At 45.1% G+C, this 17,052-nt stretch overlaps 2 protein-coding genes across 2 annotated transcripts in view; both read right to left on the minus strand.

Moving 5' to 3' along the window:
* Window positions 1-17,052, minus strand: part of TMEM242 (transmembrane protein 242) — a 41,487-nt gene that overhangs the window by 1,076 nt on the left and 23,359 nt on the right. The gene's annotated exons all lie outside the window — the stretch shown is intronic.
* LOC102282411 (L-lactate dehydrogenase A-like 6B) lies at window positions 4-15,789 on the minus strand. Its single transcript, XM_070376942.1, has one exon. The coding sequence runs from the start codon at window positions 14,121-14,123 to the stop codon at window positions 12,978-12,980; it is 1,146 nt and encodes a 381-aa protein (XP_070233043.1). The 5' UTR covers window positions 14,124-15,789; the 3' UTR covers window positions 4-12,977.

Below are 17,052 nucleotides of genomic sequence, written 5' to 3' on the forward strand. Positions count from 1 at the left end.
AAAATCAGTCATCAAATGTTAAAAGATGGGGAAAAGAGCAAAAATTAGAGATGGACCCCGTTGCTGACTGACTGATACGCCGTTGGTGTGGGTACCAAGCAAAAGAAGACCAACAAAAGGAAAGACTGTCCTTGCTGCCTTGGAAGACAGCGAGACAGACCTCATTTCTTCCTAGTGTAAGTCTGCTGCTGCTGCTAAGTCGCTTCAGTCGTGTCTGACTCTGTGCGACCCCATCCAGGCTCCCCCGTCCCTGGGATTCTCCAGGCAAGAACACTGGAGCGGGTTGCCATTTCCTCCTCCAATGCATGAAAGTGAAAAGTCAAAGTGAAGTCGCTCAGTCGTGTCGGACTCTTAGCGACCCCATGGACTGCAGCCTACCAGGCTCCTCCATCCATGGGATTTTCCAGGCGAGAGTACTGGAGTGGGGTGCCAAGTCTACTGGGACTTAAATAACAAAACTCTAAGTCTGAAAGGTAACATGCTCTCTATCATCAACCCTCAATGACATTTACTTCCTACCAGAAGACAGCCTATGTTGTTGACCTTCATATGTAAAGATGCACTTGAGAATGGGATGTCCATCTAAATACATGAATCTACTGAGGCTATGCAAACCTAGAAGAATTTGGGGGTCAGAAGGAAGGAGTGGGGAGAAGAAACTTCAGTCGCTCAGTCGTTTCTGACTTTGCAACCCCATGAATCGCAGCATGCCAGGCCTCCCTGTCCATCACCAACTCCCGGAGTTCACCCAAACTCACGTCTGTCGAGTCAGTGATGCCATCCAGCCATCTCATCCTCTGTCGTCTCCTTCTCCTCCTGCCCCCAATCCCTCCCAGCATCAGGGTCTTTTCCAATGAATCAACGCTTCGCATGAGGTGGCCAAAGTATTGGAGTTTCAGCTTTAGCATCAGTCCTTCCAGTGAACACCCAGGACTGATCTCCTTTAGGATGGACTGGTTGGATCTCCTTGCAGTCCAAGGGACTCTCAAGAGTCTTCTCCAATACCACAGTTCAAAAGCATCAATTCTTCGGTGCTCAGCTTTCTTCACAGTCCAACTCTCACATCCATACATGACCACTGGAAAAAGCATAGCCTTGACTAGACTTGACTAGATGGACCTTTGTTGGCAAAGTACCGTCTCTGCTTTTGAATATGCTATCTAGGTTGGTCATAACTTTCCTTCCAAGGAGTAAGCGTCTTTTAATTTCATGGCTGCAGTCACCATTTGCAGTGATTTTGGAGCCCAAAAAAAGTCTGACACTGTTTCCACTGTTTCCCCATCTATTTCCCATGAAGTGGTGGGACCAGATGCCATGATCTTAGTTTTCTGAATGTTGAGCTTTAAGCCTTTTTCACTCTCACTTTCTTCAACAGGCTCCTTAGTTCCTCTTCACTTTCTGCCATAAGGGTTAAGGAGGAATCAATGAATGGCAGATAGAGTAGAATGTTCTTATGCACCGACAGTGTTGAGGAATCTACGTAAAGGTGTTCCCGGCAGACAGTAACCTGGAATCTCGCACCTGGAGCAGGAGTTTGGGGGATCCTGACATGCAGGGTCAAGTCCACCTCTGTACACGGCCCAAGGGCAGGGATACTAATTTACAGGAGGTGGGTAGTCTTTACCATAGGTGACGCTAGCTCCACACCTATTCTTTCTTCACACCTAGCTGGTCCTGTTCTGAAGACACTACTCCAGAAGCACAGGAGCACAGAGCTGCAGTCTTCCTGTCAGCCACACCCCAACTGGGCTTCCCCAATGGCTAGGCGGCAAAGATCCTGTTTGCAATGCAAGAGACTCTAGTTCAATCCTTGGGTCAGGAAGATCCCCTGGAGAAGAAAACGGCTATCCACTCCAGTATTCTTGCCTGGAGGACCCCATGGACAGAGGAGCCTGGCGTGCTACAGTCCATGGGGTCACAAAGAGTCAGACACGGCTGAGCAACTGAACAACAACTCAACCATTATTTCTCGAGGATACAGATCTCCTCAAACTGAAGCAGCCTGGATTCACAGCAACATGTGAGTCATTTCTTGGAGTGACTGTTTGAGAGTCAGCTAGTATTTTTTTCCGTTAATGTTGATGCTTACTTAATTTCAATCAGAAGCTGAACCCTTGTGCTGTTTCCCAATTCAGGAGGTGCATCCCCTTCGGGACTTGTCAATTCCAAGGCATTTACTCCAGTCATGGTAGCACCGCCGTTAGCACAGACCCTGGTATCAAGTAGACCTCTCTGTTCAAAGCCCAACTCACCTGCTTGGGGAGCCTGCTTACTCTCGATAAGGGGCAGATTTCATGTGTGCAGGATGGAGATACTCGCCGGCTTACAGAGTTGAGAGGACTGAGGTAACGCACAGAAAGGCACAGCTGGTGGTGCTCAGTGTACCTTAGCTGTTGTCACTGCAGCAGCTTCAAAATACGGTGTTCCAGGAACAGAGCTCATGTGGATGTAAGTATTATGGTATGTTTGTCAAAAGCATTAATTTACAGTCACATCATTTTGGTTTAAGTATTCTGATACCTGAAGACACATAAGGTTATCTATCATAAGAGGTCTGTAGGTCCAGGACCGCCCTCTCCACGTCTGGGTCCCAGACACCAGTCTTGACACACACACCCCATGGTATTTATGTCTCCCCCCAACCCCCTCTTCCATGCAGCTCTCTAGTTTGTACTGTGATGAACCCTGCATGAAAGGTTTCCAGCTAAAGGCAGTACTCTGTCCCTGGGCGTCGGGGGGACGACTGGAAGAAGTTCTCTAAATAGAGAGTCCTGACAGTCGGGCCGTCAGTCACAGGGGATCACCGTTGGGCTGGGGGCAGGGATGCTAAGTGTCTAGGGTGGCCCACAAAAAGAGCTGCTTCGTCCAAAATGCCCAAGAGTGCCCCCTTGAAGGGCCTTGCAGACTTTCTCAGTGGAAAGGCGCCTCTGGCCAGGGTTTGCAATGTGCTGCTTGGTTCTTTCCTGTCGCCTCTCTCGTGGAACATCTGTTACAGCCAAGCCTAATGACAGGGTTTTCTGGTGGGGTATCAGCCACCAAGACTGAACAGAATCATCTACCGTCCCGCCTTCTCGGGGAGATGGAAGGAGGTCAGTCGCTGCGAAGGCGGAGGCAGGAATGTGGTTAGGGTTAGGTTGTGCTCCCATTTCCTCTTCTTGGCCCATTCTTTTTTCTTTGATCTGATTTCCCAAGGATGATTTACTTGTTCCCAGGATCGTAAGTGAGTAACTGAACCATTAGAAGGAATCATATCTGAAAAACAGCCAACTAGGAACAGACAGGCTTCCGAGCCCAGTGAAGGGAGGGAGACAAGTGGGATACAGAGCACCATGTGGCCCTGTATTTACAGCCGTGGAGGAGTCCAGCCAACACAGCAGAGCAGAAAGACCTGAGCACACCTCCCAGGAGCACACCAGCGTCACAACTACCTGCAGAACCACCACCGATGAAAAGACTAGAACTGCCAGAGAAGATCTGTTACCACAAAAGACGTGAAGAAGGGCCCACAACAGGACGCGGGGGAATGCTGGACCGGTAATACGGTTAAGCCTCACATCCCCAGGTGGGTGACCCACAGAACCAATACTCTGCACAGGCTCTCCCAGAGAAGCGGGAGTTCTGGCCCCATGCCAGGTTCTGTAGCCTGGGGGTCCTTCACCAGAAGGCAAGTCCCCAGGGAATCTGGCTTTGAAGGCCAGTGGGGCTTCATTTCAGGCATCCCAGAGGACTGGGGAAATAGAGACTTCATTCCTAAAGGATGTACACAGCATCTCACAGACTCCAGGATCCAGGACAAAAGCAGTCATTTGACAGGAGCCTGGTCAGCCTAGCTGCTGGTCTTGGAGCATCCCCTGGAGAGCTAGGAGGCCACTGCGGCTCACAGTGGGGCACAGACACGGGGCAGCCGTTCTTGGGAGCTCCCTCTACCACTAGACACTGGTGCTGGTGGCGCCAGCGTGGGACCCTCCCTGTAGCTCCTCAGCGCCAAGACCTGACCCACTGCTGGGATACCTCAGGCCAGGCGAGCCCCACCCCCCAGCAGGCAGGCTGCCTTAAGACCTCCGGAGCCCAGTCGCCTCATTTAGACACAGCCCTGTCCACCAGAGGGTCCAGGACCCCGGTCCACCCATCAGTGGGCAGGCACCGGCCCCAGAGTCCCCTGGACCCGGCCCTGCCATCCAGGAAGCCTGATCTCGCCTCCAGACCAGCCGCCTCCACCAGGGGCAGGCACCAGATGCAGGAACACTACAGTCGCGCAGCCTGTGGAGCCCGTCTCCCCAGCACTAGGCCAGCCCAACTGAGTCAGGAACCGTCTCCCCTGCCTCCCCAACCCGCCCAGGGACCCAACAGCAGCCCTGAGACCCATAATCAGACCCGGGGCCAGTTCCGCCTGCCAGCAGAGCAAGCACTGAGTCAGGAACCGTCTCCCCTGCCTCCCCCACCCCACCAGGGGTCTGACAGCAGCCCTGAGACCCTCGGCCCTGTAACCAGACTCCAGGGCCGGCTCCGCCTGCCAGCAGAGCGAGCACTGAGTCAGGAACCGTCTCCCCTGCCTCCCCGACCCCACCAGGGGTCTGACAGCAGCCCTGAGACCCCCGCCTGCCGGCAGAGCGAGCACTGAGTCCAGGACCTGGTTTCACCCTGCAATGGGCAGACAGCAGCCCCAGAATCTTCTAGACTCTGACTCCACACGCCAGTACTAGCCCCAGGGCCCCCTGAGGTTCTGCAGTCAGCTGCCTCGTGACCCGGCCCAGCAGCTGGCAGCTTCCACACAAGGGTCTGGCAACCAACTGGACTGGAGGCCAACCAAAACAGTACAGTACTGACACAAAAACAGACACGCAGATACTGGGACAGAAGAGCCTAGAGAGACACCCATGCAACGGTCACTCAATCTGCAACACAGGAGGCGAAAACAGAATGGAGAAAAGACAGCCTCTTCAGTAAGTGCTGCTGGGAAAAACCGGACAAGTGAAAGAATGAAATTAGAACATTCTCTAACACCATACACAAAAACTTAAAAATGGGTTAAAGACCTAAATGTAAGATTGGAAACTATAAAACTCCTAGAGGAAAACATAAGCAGAACATTCTTTGACATAAATCACAGCAATACATTTTTAAACCTGTCTCCTAAAGCAAAGGAAATGAAAGCAAAAATAAATGAGACCTAATTAAACTTAAAAGGTTTTGTACAACAAAGGAAACAATCAACAAATAAAAAGACAACCTACTGAATGGGAGAAATGATATGACTGACGCAGGGTTAATATCCAACAAATATAAACAGCTCATACAGCTCATAATTTACAAAATCAAACAACCCAATTAAACATGGGCAGACGACATGAATAGACATTTTTTCAGAGAGGACATGCAGATGGCCAACAGGCTCATGAAAAGATGCTCAAGACCCCTGATCATCAGGGAAATGCAGATCAAAACTACACTGAGGTAACAACTCAGACCTGTCAGAATGGCTCTCTTCAAAAAGAACAGACATAACCAATGTTGGCGAGAATGTGGAGGAAAGGGAACAGCTGTACACTGCTGGTGTAATCCGGCAAACTGGGGTAGGCACTGGGGTAGGCACTGTGGGACACAGTATGGAGGCTTCTCAGAAAACTGAGAACAGAACTACTGTCGACCCAGCAACTCCACTCCTGGGAATGTATCCAAAAAGCACTAATTCAAACATACAGACAGCCCAGTGCTCGTTTAGCAGCAGCATTTACGATTGCCAAGATATGGAAGCAACCTAAGTCTCCATCAACAGATGATCAGATGAAGACAATGTGGTATGTATACACTGTGATCAGCCGTAAAAAGGAATGAAAGTTTGCCACTTGCAACAACGTGGACGGACTTGGGGGGTCTTATGCTAAGTGAAATAAATCCAACGGGGAAAGACAAATACTGTACAATCTCACTTACGTGTGGAATCTAAAAATATACAACAGACTAGTGAATATAACAACAACAAAAGAAAACAGACTCAAAGATACAGAGAACAAACCAGCGGTTACCACTGGGATAAGGGAAGAGGGAGGGGCAATATAAGGGTAAGGGATTAAGACATACAAACCACTGGTATAAAATAAGCTACAAGGATATACTGTACAACACGGTATTTGGTCAGTATTTTATAACTATAAATGGAGTATAACCTTTCAAATTATGAGCCACTATTTTGTACTCCTGTTACTTATATAATAGGGTGTATCACCTACACTTCACTGAAAAAGCCTTTTAAATTTTAACAGCTGCGGAAATGGAAACCCAGCATCTCCTTATAATCAGGGCCTCAAGTCACTTTCAGCAGAAAGGCTCACAGAAAGTTTCTAAGCTTGTACTATTCATAGTACATGGATAGTTAAATGAAGACCTTTAGTTTTTTCCGCCTGTTTCAATTTCTGATATGCAGATCAGAGGTGTCGGTCCTCTCTGTGATACTCTATCAGAGGTCAACAGAACATTCCTCTGCTTAAAAATGTGCTTGACAAAAGACTTAGGGACTGAGTACATTTAAGCAAATTATAAAGTAAATATACTGAGTTCCAAGATAATAATTACAGCTATTGCCACAAAACCATCTCCTACCCTAACACCAGAGAAGTCTGGCGAAGACAGGGCATGTTGGGGACCTGAGTGTCCATCCAGCAACTCAGTCTCACTCTGAAGCATTTTCTAGACTCTGGGATTCTTCCTGCAGTCCTCCTTATCCCTCTTCCTCTCTGACCAAGAATAATTTCTCTCTGGTTACAGACCACAAGCCTACCCTTCTAAACAGGGCCACACTGCATACTGCCCAACTCCAGGATGCTCTCCTCAAAGACTGGGACACGAACAGCACTGCTGGGCAGTGAGCCCACTCCTCCAAGAACCTCATCCTTGAGTCCCAGTGTTTGTGTCCAACAGTGCTAGGCTGTAATATCATCAGAAAGTAGCAATCTCTTCAACAGTACGTGAACTGTGAACTTCTAGATGTTCAAGCTAGATTTACAAAAGGCAGAGGAACCAGAGATCAAATTGCCAACATCTGTTGGATCATGGAAAAAGCAAGAGAGTTCCAGAAAAATGTTTACTTCTGCTTTATTAACTATGCCAAAGCCTTTAACTGTATGGACCACAACAAACTCTGGAAAATTCTTAAAGAGACGGGAATACCAGACCACCTGACCTGCCTCCTGAAAAATCTGTATGCAGGTCAGGAAGCAAAAGTTAGAACTGGACATGGAACAATAGACTGGTTCCAAATAGGGAAAAGAGTACATCAAGGCTGTATATTTTCACCCTGCTTGTTTAACTTATATGCAGAGTATATCATGAGAAATGCTGGGCTGGAAGAAGCACAAGCTGGAATCAAGATCGCTGGAGAAATATCAATAACCTCAGATATCCAGATGACACCACCCTTATGGCAGAAAGTGAAGAAGAACTGAAGAGCCTCTTGATGAAAGTGAAAGAGGGGAGTGAAAAAGCTGACTTAAAACTCAACATTCAGAAAACTAAGATCATGGCATCTGGTCCCATCACTTCATGGCAAATAGATGGGGAAACAGTGGCAGACTTTATTTTGGGGGGCTCCAAAATCACTGCAGATTGTGACTGCAGCCATGAAATTAAAAGATGCTTGTTTCTTGGAAGAAAAGCTATGACCAACCTAGACAGAATATTAAAAAGCAGAGACATTACTTTGCCAACAAAGGTCTATCTAGTCAAATCTACAGTTTTTCCAGTAGTCATGTATGGATGTGAGAGTTGGATTATAAAGAAAGCTGAGCACCAAAGAACTGATGCTTTTGAACTGTGGTGCTGGAGAAGACTCTTGAGAGTCCCTTGGACTGCAAGGAGATCCAACCAGTCCATCCTAAAGGAGATCAGTCCTGAATATTCATTGGAAGGACTGATGCTGAAGCTGAAACTCCAATACTTTGGCCACCTGATGTGAACAACTGACTCATTGAAAAAGACCTTGATGCTGGGAAAGATTGAAGGCGGGAGGAGAAGAGGACAATAGAGGACAAGATGGTTGGATGGTATCACTGACTCAATGGACATGAGTTTAAGTAAACTCCAGAAGTTGGTGATGGACAGGGAGGCCTGGCGTGCTGCAGTCCATGGGGTTGCAAAGACTCGGACATGACTAAGCGACTGAACTGAGTAGTCTCTAAGGCAGCAGTTCTCAGAGTATTATGACAATAGGAAAATGATTACAAGGAATTTGTCACTAATATGGATTTTCTGATTGATATTCTAGGTTTAGAATAGATTCAAGATTATGCCTCCAATAATGTTACTACTCACACTCACACTGCAACAGCTTTTTGGAAGGGCGATGTAGCCAGTATGCCAGGAGTGAACCATGGGGTATTACTACACATTTACCGTGTCTGTCTTGGCAAGGAAAAGAACAACATGAAAACTTTTGGTGTTACATATAGTGTGCTGAAAAATTACTTAAAAGCTGAGGCTATGTCCCCAATTTAATGAATCTGAGAAAACCCTTACAGCATCTAATAAATAGACAGCTAGTGGAATTAAGCGCTCCAAGTTCTAAAATGTCTTTGCCATTGTATAGCTCATTTAGCTTCAATTTTCTCACTTGCAGGTACAGGATGGCTGCCAGCCTCGGTGCTGAGGTTAGAATAATGAAGCTTTATAGGACCAACTGATGAGAAAGCCTTTGGATATATCAATAATTACAGTGCCAACAGGAATTCTGAAGAACCTGGAAATTCAGCTTCTTCATAAAACCGAGTAAGACTATAAATGTTGCCTGAACAACAATAATGTCTGCCATTCAAGATCACCTATGTGCCAGACTCACCAAGCAGGAGGCTTTTATGTAGCCTTCACGATTCTGGCAGAAATGAAGACCACCACTTTATATATGAGAAACCAGAGGTCAAAGAGGTTAACCCACCCATGGTGATCTGATTTGTAAGTACAACTGCCTCACTGACATCCAGGCTCTTTCCCCATACCACTCTAGTTCTGTGACCTGGAAAGACCTCTACAACTTCTACTCATGTGCCCGCTTTCCCTAAAAATGACTTAGCTTGAAATACGTACTTCTTGCAGTGGTGACCATGTTATACAGAATGCTAAGATGATGCTGTGAAAGTGCTGCACTCGATATGCCAGCAAATTTGGAAAACTCAGCACTGGTCACAGGACTGGAAAAGGTCAGTTTTTATTCCAATCCCAAAGAAGGGCAATACCAAAGAATGCTCAAACTACCACACAATTGCACTCATTTTACATGCTAGCAAGGTAATGCTCAAAATCCGTCAAACTAGGCTTCAGCAGTACATGGACTAAGAACTTCAAGATGTACAGGCTGGATTTAAAAGTGCAGAGAACTGGATGGGAGGGGAGTATGGGGAAACTGGATACATGTGTATGTATGGCTAAGTCCCTTCACTGTTCACCTGAAATTATCACAACATTGTTAATTGGCTATACCCCAATACATAATGTTTTTGGTGTTAATAATAATAAAAATTCCCGTGGCATTTTTCAAAAAAGAAAAAAAGAGCAGAGGAACCAGAGATCAAATTGCCAACATCCGCTGGATCATAGAAAAAACAAAGGAATTCCAGAAAAACATTTACTTCTGCTTCATTGATTACACTAAAGCCTTTGACTCTGTTGGATCACAACAAACTGTGGAAAATTCTTAAAGAGATGGGAATACCAGATCGCCTTACCTACCTCGTGAAAAACCTGTATGCAGGTCAAGAACCAACAGTCAGAACCAGACATGAACAATGGACTGGTTCAAAATTGGGAAAGGAGTATATCAAGGCTGTATATTGTCACCCTGCTTGTTTAACTTACACGTAGAGTACATCATTCGAAATGCTGGGATGGATGAATCACAAGCTGAAAGGAATCAAGATTGCTGGGAGAAATATTAGTAACCTCAGATATGCAGATGATACCACCCTAATGACAGAATATGAAGAGGAACTAAAGAGCCTCATGATGGAAGTGAAGGAGGAGAGTGAAAAAGCTGGCTTAAAACTCAACATTCAAAACACTAAGATCATGCGTGGCATCTGGTCCCATCACTTCATGGCAAATAGGTGAGGAAACGGTGGCAGACTTTTTTTGGGGGAGGCTCCAAAATCACTGCAGGTGGTCACTGCAGCCGTGAAATTAAAAGACGCTTGCTCCTTGGAAAAAAAGGCTATGATAAACCTAGACACCATATTAAAAAGCAGAGACATCACTTTGCTGACAAAGGTCTGTCGTCAAAGCTATGGTTTTTCCAGTAGTCATGTATGGATGTGAGAGTAGGGCCATAAAGAAAGCTGAGCACTGAAGAATTGATGCTTTTGAACTGTGGTGCTGCAGAAGACTCTTGAGAGTCCCTTGGACAGCAAGGAGATCAAACCAGTCAATCCTAAAGGAAATCAATCCTGAATATTCATTGGAAGGACTGAAGCTGAAGCTCCAATACTGTGACCACTTGATGTGAAGAGCCAACTCACTGGAAAAGACCCTGATGCTGGGAAAGGTTGAGGGCAGGAAAAGAGGTCAACAGAGGATGAGAATGGCTAGACGGCATCACCAACTCAATGGACATGAGTTTGAGCAAATTTTGGGAGATAGTGAAGGACAGGGAAGCCTGGCGTGCTGCAGTCTCTGCAGTCTCAAAGAGTCAGACATGACTGAGTGAGTGAATAATACTTCTCTACCCTCTTGAAGTTAGGCAACTATGTGACTCATTCTGGCTAATGAAATATGAGTAAAAGAAATCTGTGCCACTTCCAAGGTGAAGCATATTATTTCAAGTGTTCCAGCCTCCCGGCCTCTCTTCCCTTTCCATAGCAATCAGGGAACCTGTGTGCTGCAGTGGTGCCTCAAGATGAAAGAAACTTGAGGTATGAAGCCATCCTGTGGAGGACAGGTTCCCTAGAGAGTTGCATAAACCCAGTGAATTTTAGGAAAGAAATAAACCTTGAAGCCACACAGTTGGGGATTATTCTTTTACTGTAGTATAACCCAGCCTATCCTGACTGACATAGCTGGTGAAGAGAAATCACAGAACAGACCTAAGGCAGGCTCTGATATCCTTCACTATTATGTTAAATTTGGCTTAAACATGGGAGAATAAAAACTTAAGGGTTGGACAAAGGGAAAGAGAAACCTGGTGTTAATTAAGCTTAAATAGGTTTTAGAATCACCTGGAAAAACCAAACCACCACTCTTCCCTTCAGAGAGCTCAGCACATTGGTTAATCCCATTATATGACACAGCTTCTGAGGAAATCAGAACATTTTGATATTTTCAATGAACTAGTGTGGGAGTTCTGATCAGCTTGGTTAAGTGAAGAGTTAGTTTTTTGGGGGTGGATTATAGTCCTATGTCTACTTAATAAAACTGGACTAAGCAGGACTAGGCTTAATTTAGAGAGTAGCTGCTGGTATATTTCAATTTTTGATTAGGCCTGTTGATACCCATATAAATCTGAGAATGTCTGAACATACCATGTAAAATTACATGGTATGTTCAATATTCAAAATGAATTCAATATTCATTTGCATTAGGAAGGCTAAGATTCTCGTTTTCTAAGTTATTAGTCCCATTATTTAGGTAAAGGTCAGACAAGCATCCTTCTCCTAAACCTTCACCGTATCACATCCATATAGTCTAAAATTTGTAGTAAAGTCAATTGATTTAGGAATAAAAAGTGAACATGTAACTTTCTGAGCAATACAATCCCTGAAGTACTCATTAAAAAATGGTCAATTATTATGACAATGATTAACAACAGGGCACAATTCAAAAGCAAAAGCTTTCTGTTAATGTGCAGTAAACTGAGCAACAGGGATGACCCTAGAGTATCTTAGGGCCAGGGCATGCTCTGCAGCTAAGACTCAGCCCAATAAGAACAATTTATAACATGCTTCTTGATTTAAGGTGCTAACAGGTCAGGTTCTCAGCAGCAGTTCTAAAACTATTTCAATCAGGCTTTATTTTTAGTAACTGAACCACCTTTGACTGTCAGGCCTCTTCCTAAAAGCTTTATATTTCACTTCACTAAATAATAAAAAAATTATGACATTTTGACTCCACTTGTTTGACTTCATATGACTAGAATGCTAGATTTCTAATTTTAAAAGATATGCAGCAAGCAACAAAGATTTATTGTATAGTACAGGGAACTATAGTATCTTGTAATAACCTATAACAGAAAATCTGAAAATAACATATATATATATAAAACTGAATGACCTTGCTGTATACCTGAAACACTGTCAACTATACTTCAATTATATATATATATATATAAAGAAATACTTTATAATAGTTACCAACCAAATCACTATCATTTTCACATTTTACCTAATGATCCTGCTTCACTGGCACACATAGATGAGCATGCACAAACACAGAACACATAGGACCTGCTTGCACTCCCACTTTATGATGCTTTTTTTTTAAAGCCTGGGTGATAGATTGTCACAGGGGAATGAAGATACTGATGGCTCAATAACAGAGCTTCCGTGTATACGTTTATTTTCACACTGTACAGGAAGTTACTTATAAGTGAACATAGCAATAAGGCACTCAGAACAAAAGAATGAACATGTACTTAATGAAAAGAATCAGAATTTCTGTAACACAACAAACACCTGCATCCCACATTTTTTTTTTTTAACAATTGGCAACTCTACATGCACACACACACATAAAGCAAGGACTGGTAAATCACTGGTATAATGACTGGTACAGTTGGTACAATCATTGGCACCTTATTTGATGCTGTCACTTAGGAACTGTTAAGTATAACCTAGCATCTGGATGCTAAATAAAAGTGGGGGCGGGGGGAGGCTAAATAGGGGAGTCACTCTACCCGTTTCCAAATTTTAGGAATTCAAGTTTATTCAAAAACTAGAATACACAAGACCATAACCACTATCTTTCTTCAGTAACTTCAGAATGGTAGGTAGTTTTAAACAACTTTAAAACTTAAGCTCCTTTTGAATATCCCAAAGTGTTTTTGCACTCTTCTGCAGACGAGCCTCTTCTTCAGGGGCCAACTTTACTTTTATAAGGTCAGTAATACCACTCTCCCCCAGGATACAAGGAACACTGAGGAATACTTCTTCATTTATTCCATAGAGACCCTTAATTCTGGTGGAAACTGGATGCACTCTCCTAAGATTCTTCAAAATACTTTCTGTTAGGTCAGCTACAGACAGGCCAATGGCCCAAGAAGTATAACCTTTCATTTTAATAATCTCATAGGCACTAGCAACCACATCTTTGTGAACATTTTTCCACTGCTCCGGATCTTTATCAGTTCCTATATCTAAGTTCAGTTCCTTCAGAGGGACACCTGCAATGTTCACTCCACTCCACACAGGAACACTCGAGTCTCCGTGCTCTCCAAGGATCCACCCATGACAGCTTTCAGAATGGATACTAAGCCTTTGCCCAATCAAGAAACGGAAACGGGCAGTGTCCAGATTACAACCACTTCCAATAACACGGTTTTGGGGAAAGGCACTCAACTTCCAGGCTACGTACGTCAAGATATCCACCGGATTGGAAACCACAATCAGTTTGCAGCGCGGACTGTACTGAACAATACTGGACATCATTAATTTAAAGATGGCCACATTTCGCTGGACTAAATTAAGGCGTGTTTCTCCTTTTTCCTGGCGTGCACCTGCCGTGATAATCACGAGGTTGGAGTTTGCAGTGACAACGTAATCTCTGCTGGAAACAATGTTTGGCATTTTCACGAAAAGGCTGCCATGCTGAAGATCCATTGTCTCACCCTTCAGTCGGCCTTCATCAACATCCACCAGGGCGAGTTCATCGCTCAAGCCTTTTAACAGGATGCTGATAGCACAGGCCATGCCAACCGATCCGGTTCCTACGATAGAGATCTTACTGTTGCGAACAGGCTCCTCTGAAGTGAAATTCTTCATCAGCTCACACTTGACCGTCGCCATCTTGGACGCGGGGGCCACGGCCCAGGCGCCCCCGAGGGGGGTGGCTGCCGGCGGGCAGGGGCTTGGGGCCATTCCCAGGCACAGGAAATTCGCCCTCACAGTGCCCGCTCTCTGGCTGGCCCGCAGGATTCCCACAGTCCAGCTCATGGCTATTCACTTGAGAAGTGAAGGCAGAAAGCAGCAGGCGCCCTTAGAAGCTCCAAAGGAGAGAGCTGTGACCGTTGGCCAGTTCTCAGCCCGCTATGCGGCTGCGCAAAGCCGAGGCCTCGCGACAGCCTCTCCAGCTCGCTACTGCGGCTGCGCAAGGCGGGCTGAGCTCGCGTGGCCTCTAAAGGGCCTCTATAAAATATCAAGAGGGGAGGCTACTTCTAGCAAATGAATTCTGGAGTTAGAAGTTTTAGAAACCCATCAATTCTCTAATGCATTGGAGACAGAATTACACATACTTAGTATGTGTAATGAGCCAACCCAGATCCTTGGGATTACTTTTCTGTTTTTACAACATATTCCAATAAAAATATTTCCATTAAATACACATGAAAATACAGTTAAATGTTCTTAACGATATTCCTGCCAAGGATCAACCAGGTGTGAATCCTTTGTCTCCCCATGGCCTCCTGCACCATTTTCCTGCATCTGCGGGAAAAGCAGGCCTTCTGTTTCCCATTGTACCCATTTCAAGAACCTTCTATTTGGAAAGAGTTCCCCTGCCCTTATGCCTATTAGGACCATAACTGTGGGGGAGTCACAGGATCCTGACGACAGAGGGAAGGAGCCCACTGTGAGCCAAACAGTAAGAACTCGGAGGGTTACTTATCTCATGAAAAGGGAAGCTCCTGGTCAAGAGTCCCGATGACAAATGACTTCTCAAGTAAAAAGATGATGCTGCAGCTGCTAAGTCGCTTCAGTCATGTCTGACTCTGTGTGACCCCATAGACGGCAGCCCACCAGGCTCCCCTGTCCCTGGGCTTCTCCAGGCAAGAACACTGGAGTGGGTTGCCATTTCCTTCTCCAATGCATGAAAGTGAAAAGTGAAAGTGAAGTCGCCCAGTCGTGTCGGACTCTTAGCGACCCCATGGACTGCAGCCTACCAGGCTCCTCCGCCCATGGGATTTTCCAGGCAAGAGTACTGGAGTGGGGTGCCAAAGATGATGATAATATATCTTAAATGTCTTTAAAATGGCAAATTTTGACCCAGGCACAAATCAAATTGTGGATTAAAGTAGTTAGTGCAACATGGTATCAGTATATCTTACATTCCTCTGCATATCTCTGGTCAGTCTTATGAACTTCCTTTCAAATTTCTAACAAAATAAAAAATTTACATTTGATGAAACAGTGTACATATATTTGTATACACATACATACACACACACACACCCTTAAGCCCAATAAACTATGTAAATCCAAACAAAAATAATGGTACTTTCGCCTCACTTATATAAACAAAAGTCTGACCATGTAATGATTTCTCAAAGCTTTCCTCTCATATAAGAAAGTGGTATGCTCTCCCCTAATGGAGCTCTTGGGCTTCCCTGGTGGCTCAGTGGTAAAGAATCCACCTGCCAAGCAGGAGATGTAGGTTCAGTCCCTGGGTTGGGAAGACTCTCTCTCGAGGAAATGGCAACCCCCTCAAGTATTCTTTGCCTGGGAAATCCCATGGACAGAGGAGCCTGGCGGGTTGCTGTCCACGGGGTCACAGAAGAGTTGGACACATGGAGCAACTAAAGAGCAACGACAAATGGAGCTCTTGGATATGCAGGCTCCTCACAGGGGAGAAAAACCACCTGTGTATATGTACAGAAAAATACCGTGTTTGATGACATGGCTCGATGGCATCACAGACTCGATGGACATGAGTTTGAGTGAACTCCGGGAGTTGGTGATGGACAGGGAGGCCTGGCGTGCTGCGATTCACGGGGTTGCAGAGAGTCGGACACGACTGAACAACTGAACTAAACTGATACATACATACATTCCATTTTAGAATACTAAATCTTGACAAAATGAGTATTTTATATTCAGACTTGAAAACCTATTCTCACTCTTCCTGCCACTGAGCTGCAGTCCAGGAAGAGAGGAACAACAAGCAAAGGAGTTGCTGCTGCTGCTGCTAAGTCGCTTCCGTCGTGTCCGACTCTGTGCGACCCCATAGACGGCAGCCCACCAGGCTCCCCCCGGCCCTGGGAGTTGGTGAGGGGTGAGAAAAGTGTGGTAATTAGCAGAGCTCCTGCATCATATTTCAGGATGACTTGCTGGCACCCTGTTTAGACAGTACAGCATAAGCTTCATGATACACAAAATGGTAACAGCACCACATATATGAATTCTCTTCACCCTGGTGGTCAGATATATAGTAACCATTTGTCAAATTAAAAAGCGGAATCCTTTAAATGATCTTCATTTAACGGTGGCTGACATCTTAAAGGAATCCTCTTAAAACACCAACTTCTGATACCTACTGTTTCTTTTATCTGAGTCATAGCTTAAAATGTTTTAATCTGATGCCTGCTCCCACCTTCTCCCTACAATGACTCCTTTCACCAGTCATTTTCCTTATAAGTGTTCTTGAGGATGAAATTCAAGGACATAAAGACTTAGTTAGATGGCTTCTTCTATATTAATTTTCTTCCTAGAATTTGAACCTGTGTAGAAATACAATCACTATGACAGCTGCCTCTTCAGTTTTTCCCCTTAGCCACAACTAAATCAATTTTGAAAAAAATAACACTCTATAAAAGTATCTCAAATGCAGCCTTTTATTTATAATAAGTCTTGAGATAAGAAGGAAAGAACTAAAAAAGATGAGATGACTTCAGTTCAGTCACTCAGTCGTGTCCGACTCTTTGCAACCCCATGAACTGCAGCATGCCAGGCCTCCCTGTCCACCACCAACTCCCGGAGTTCACTCAAACTCATGTCCATCAAGTTGGTGATGCCATCCAGCCATCTCATCCTCTGTCGTCCCCTTCTCCTCCGGCCCCCAATCCCTCCCAGCATCAGAGTCTTTTCCAATGAGTCAACTCTTAGCATGAGGTGGCCGAAGTATTGGAGTTTCAGCTTTAGCATCAGTCCT

Source organism: Bos mutus, chromosome 9, assembly GCF_027580195.1.
Source record: "Bos mutus isolate GX-2022 chromosome 9, NWIPB_WYAK_1.1, whole genome shotgun sequence".
Classification (NCBI taxonomy): domain Eukaryota; kingdom Metazoa; phylum Chordata; class Mammalia; order Artiodactyla; family Bovidae; genus Bos; species Bos mutus.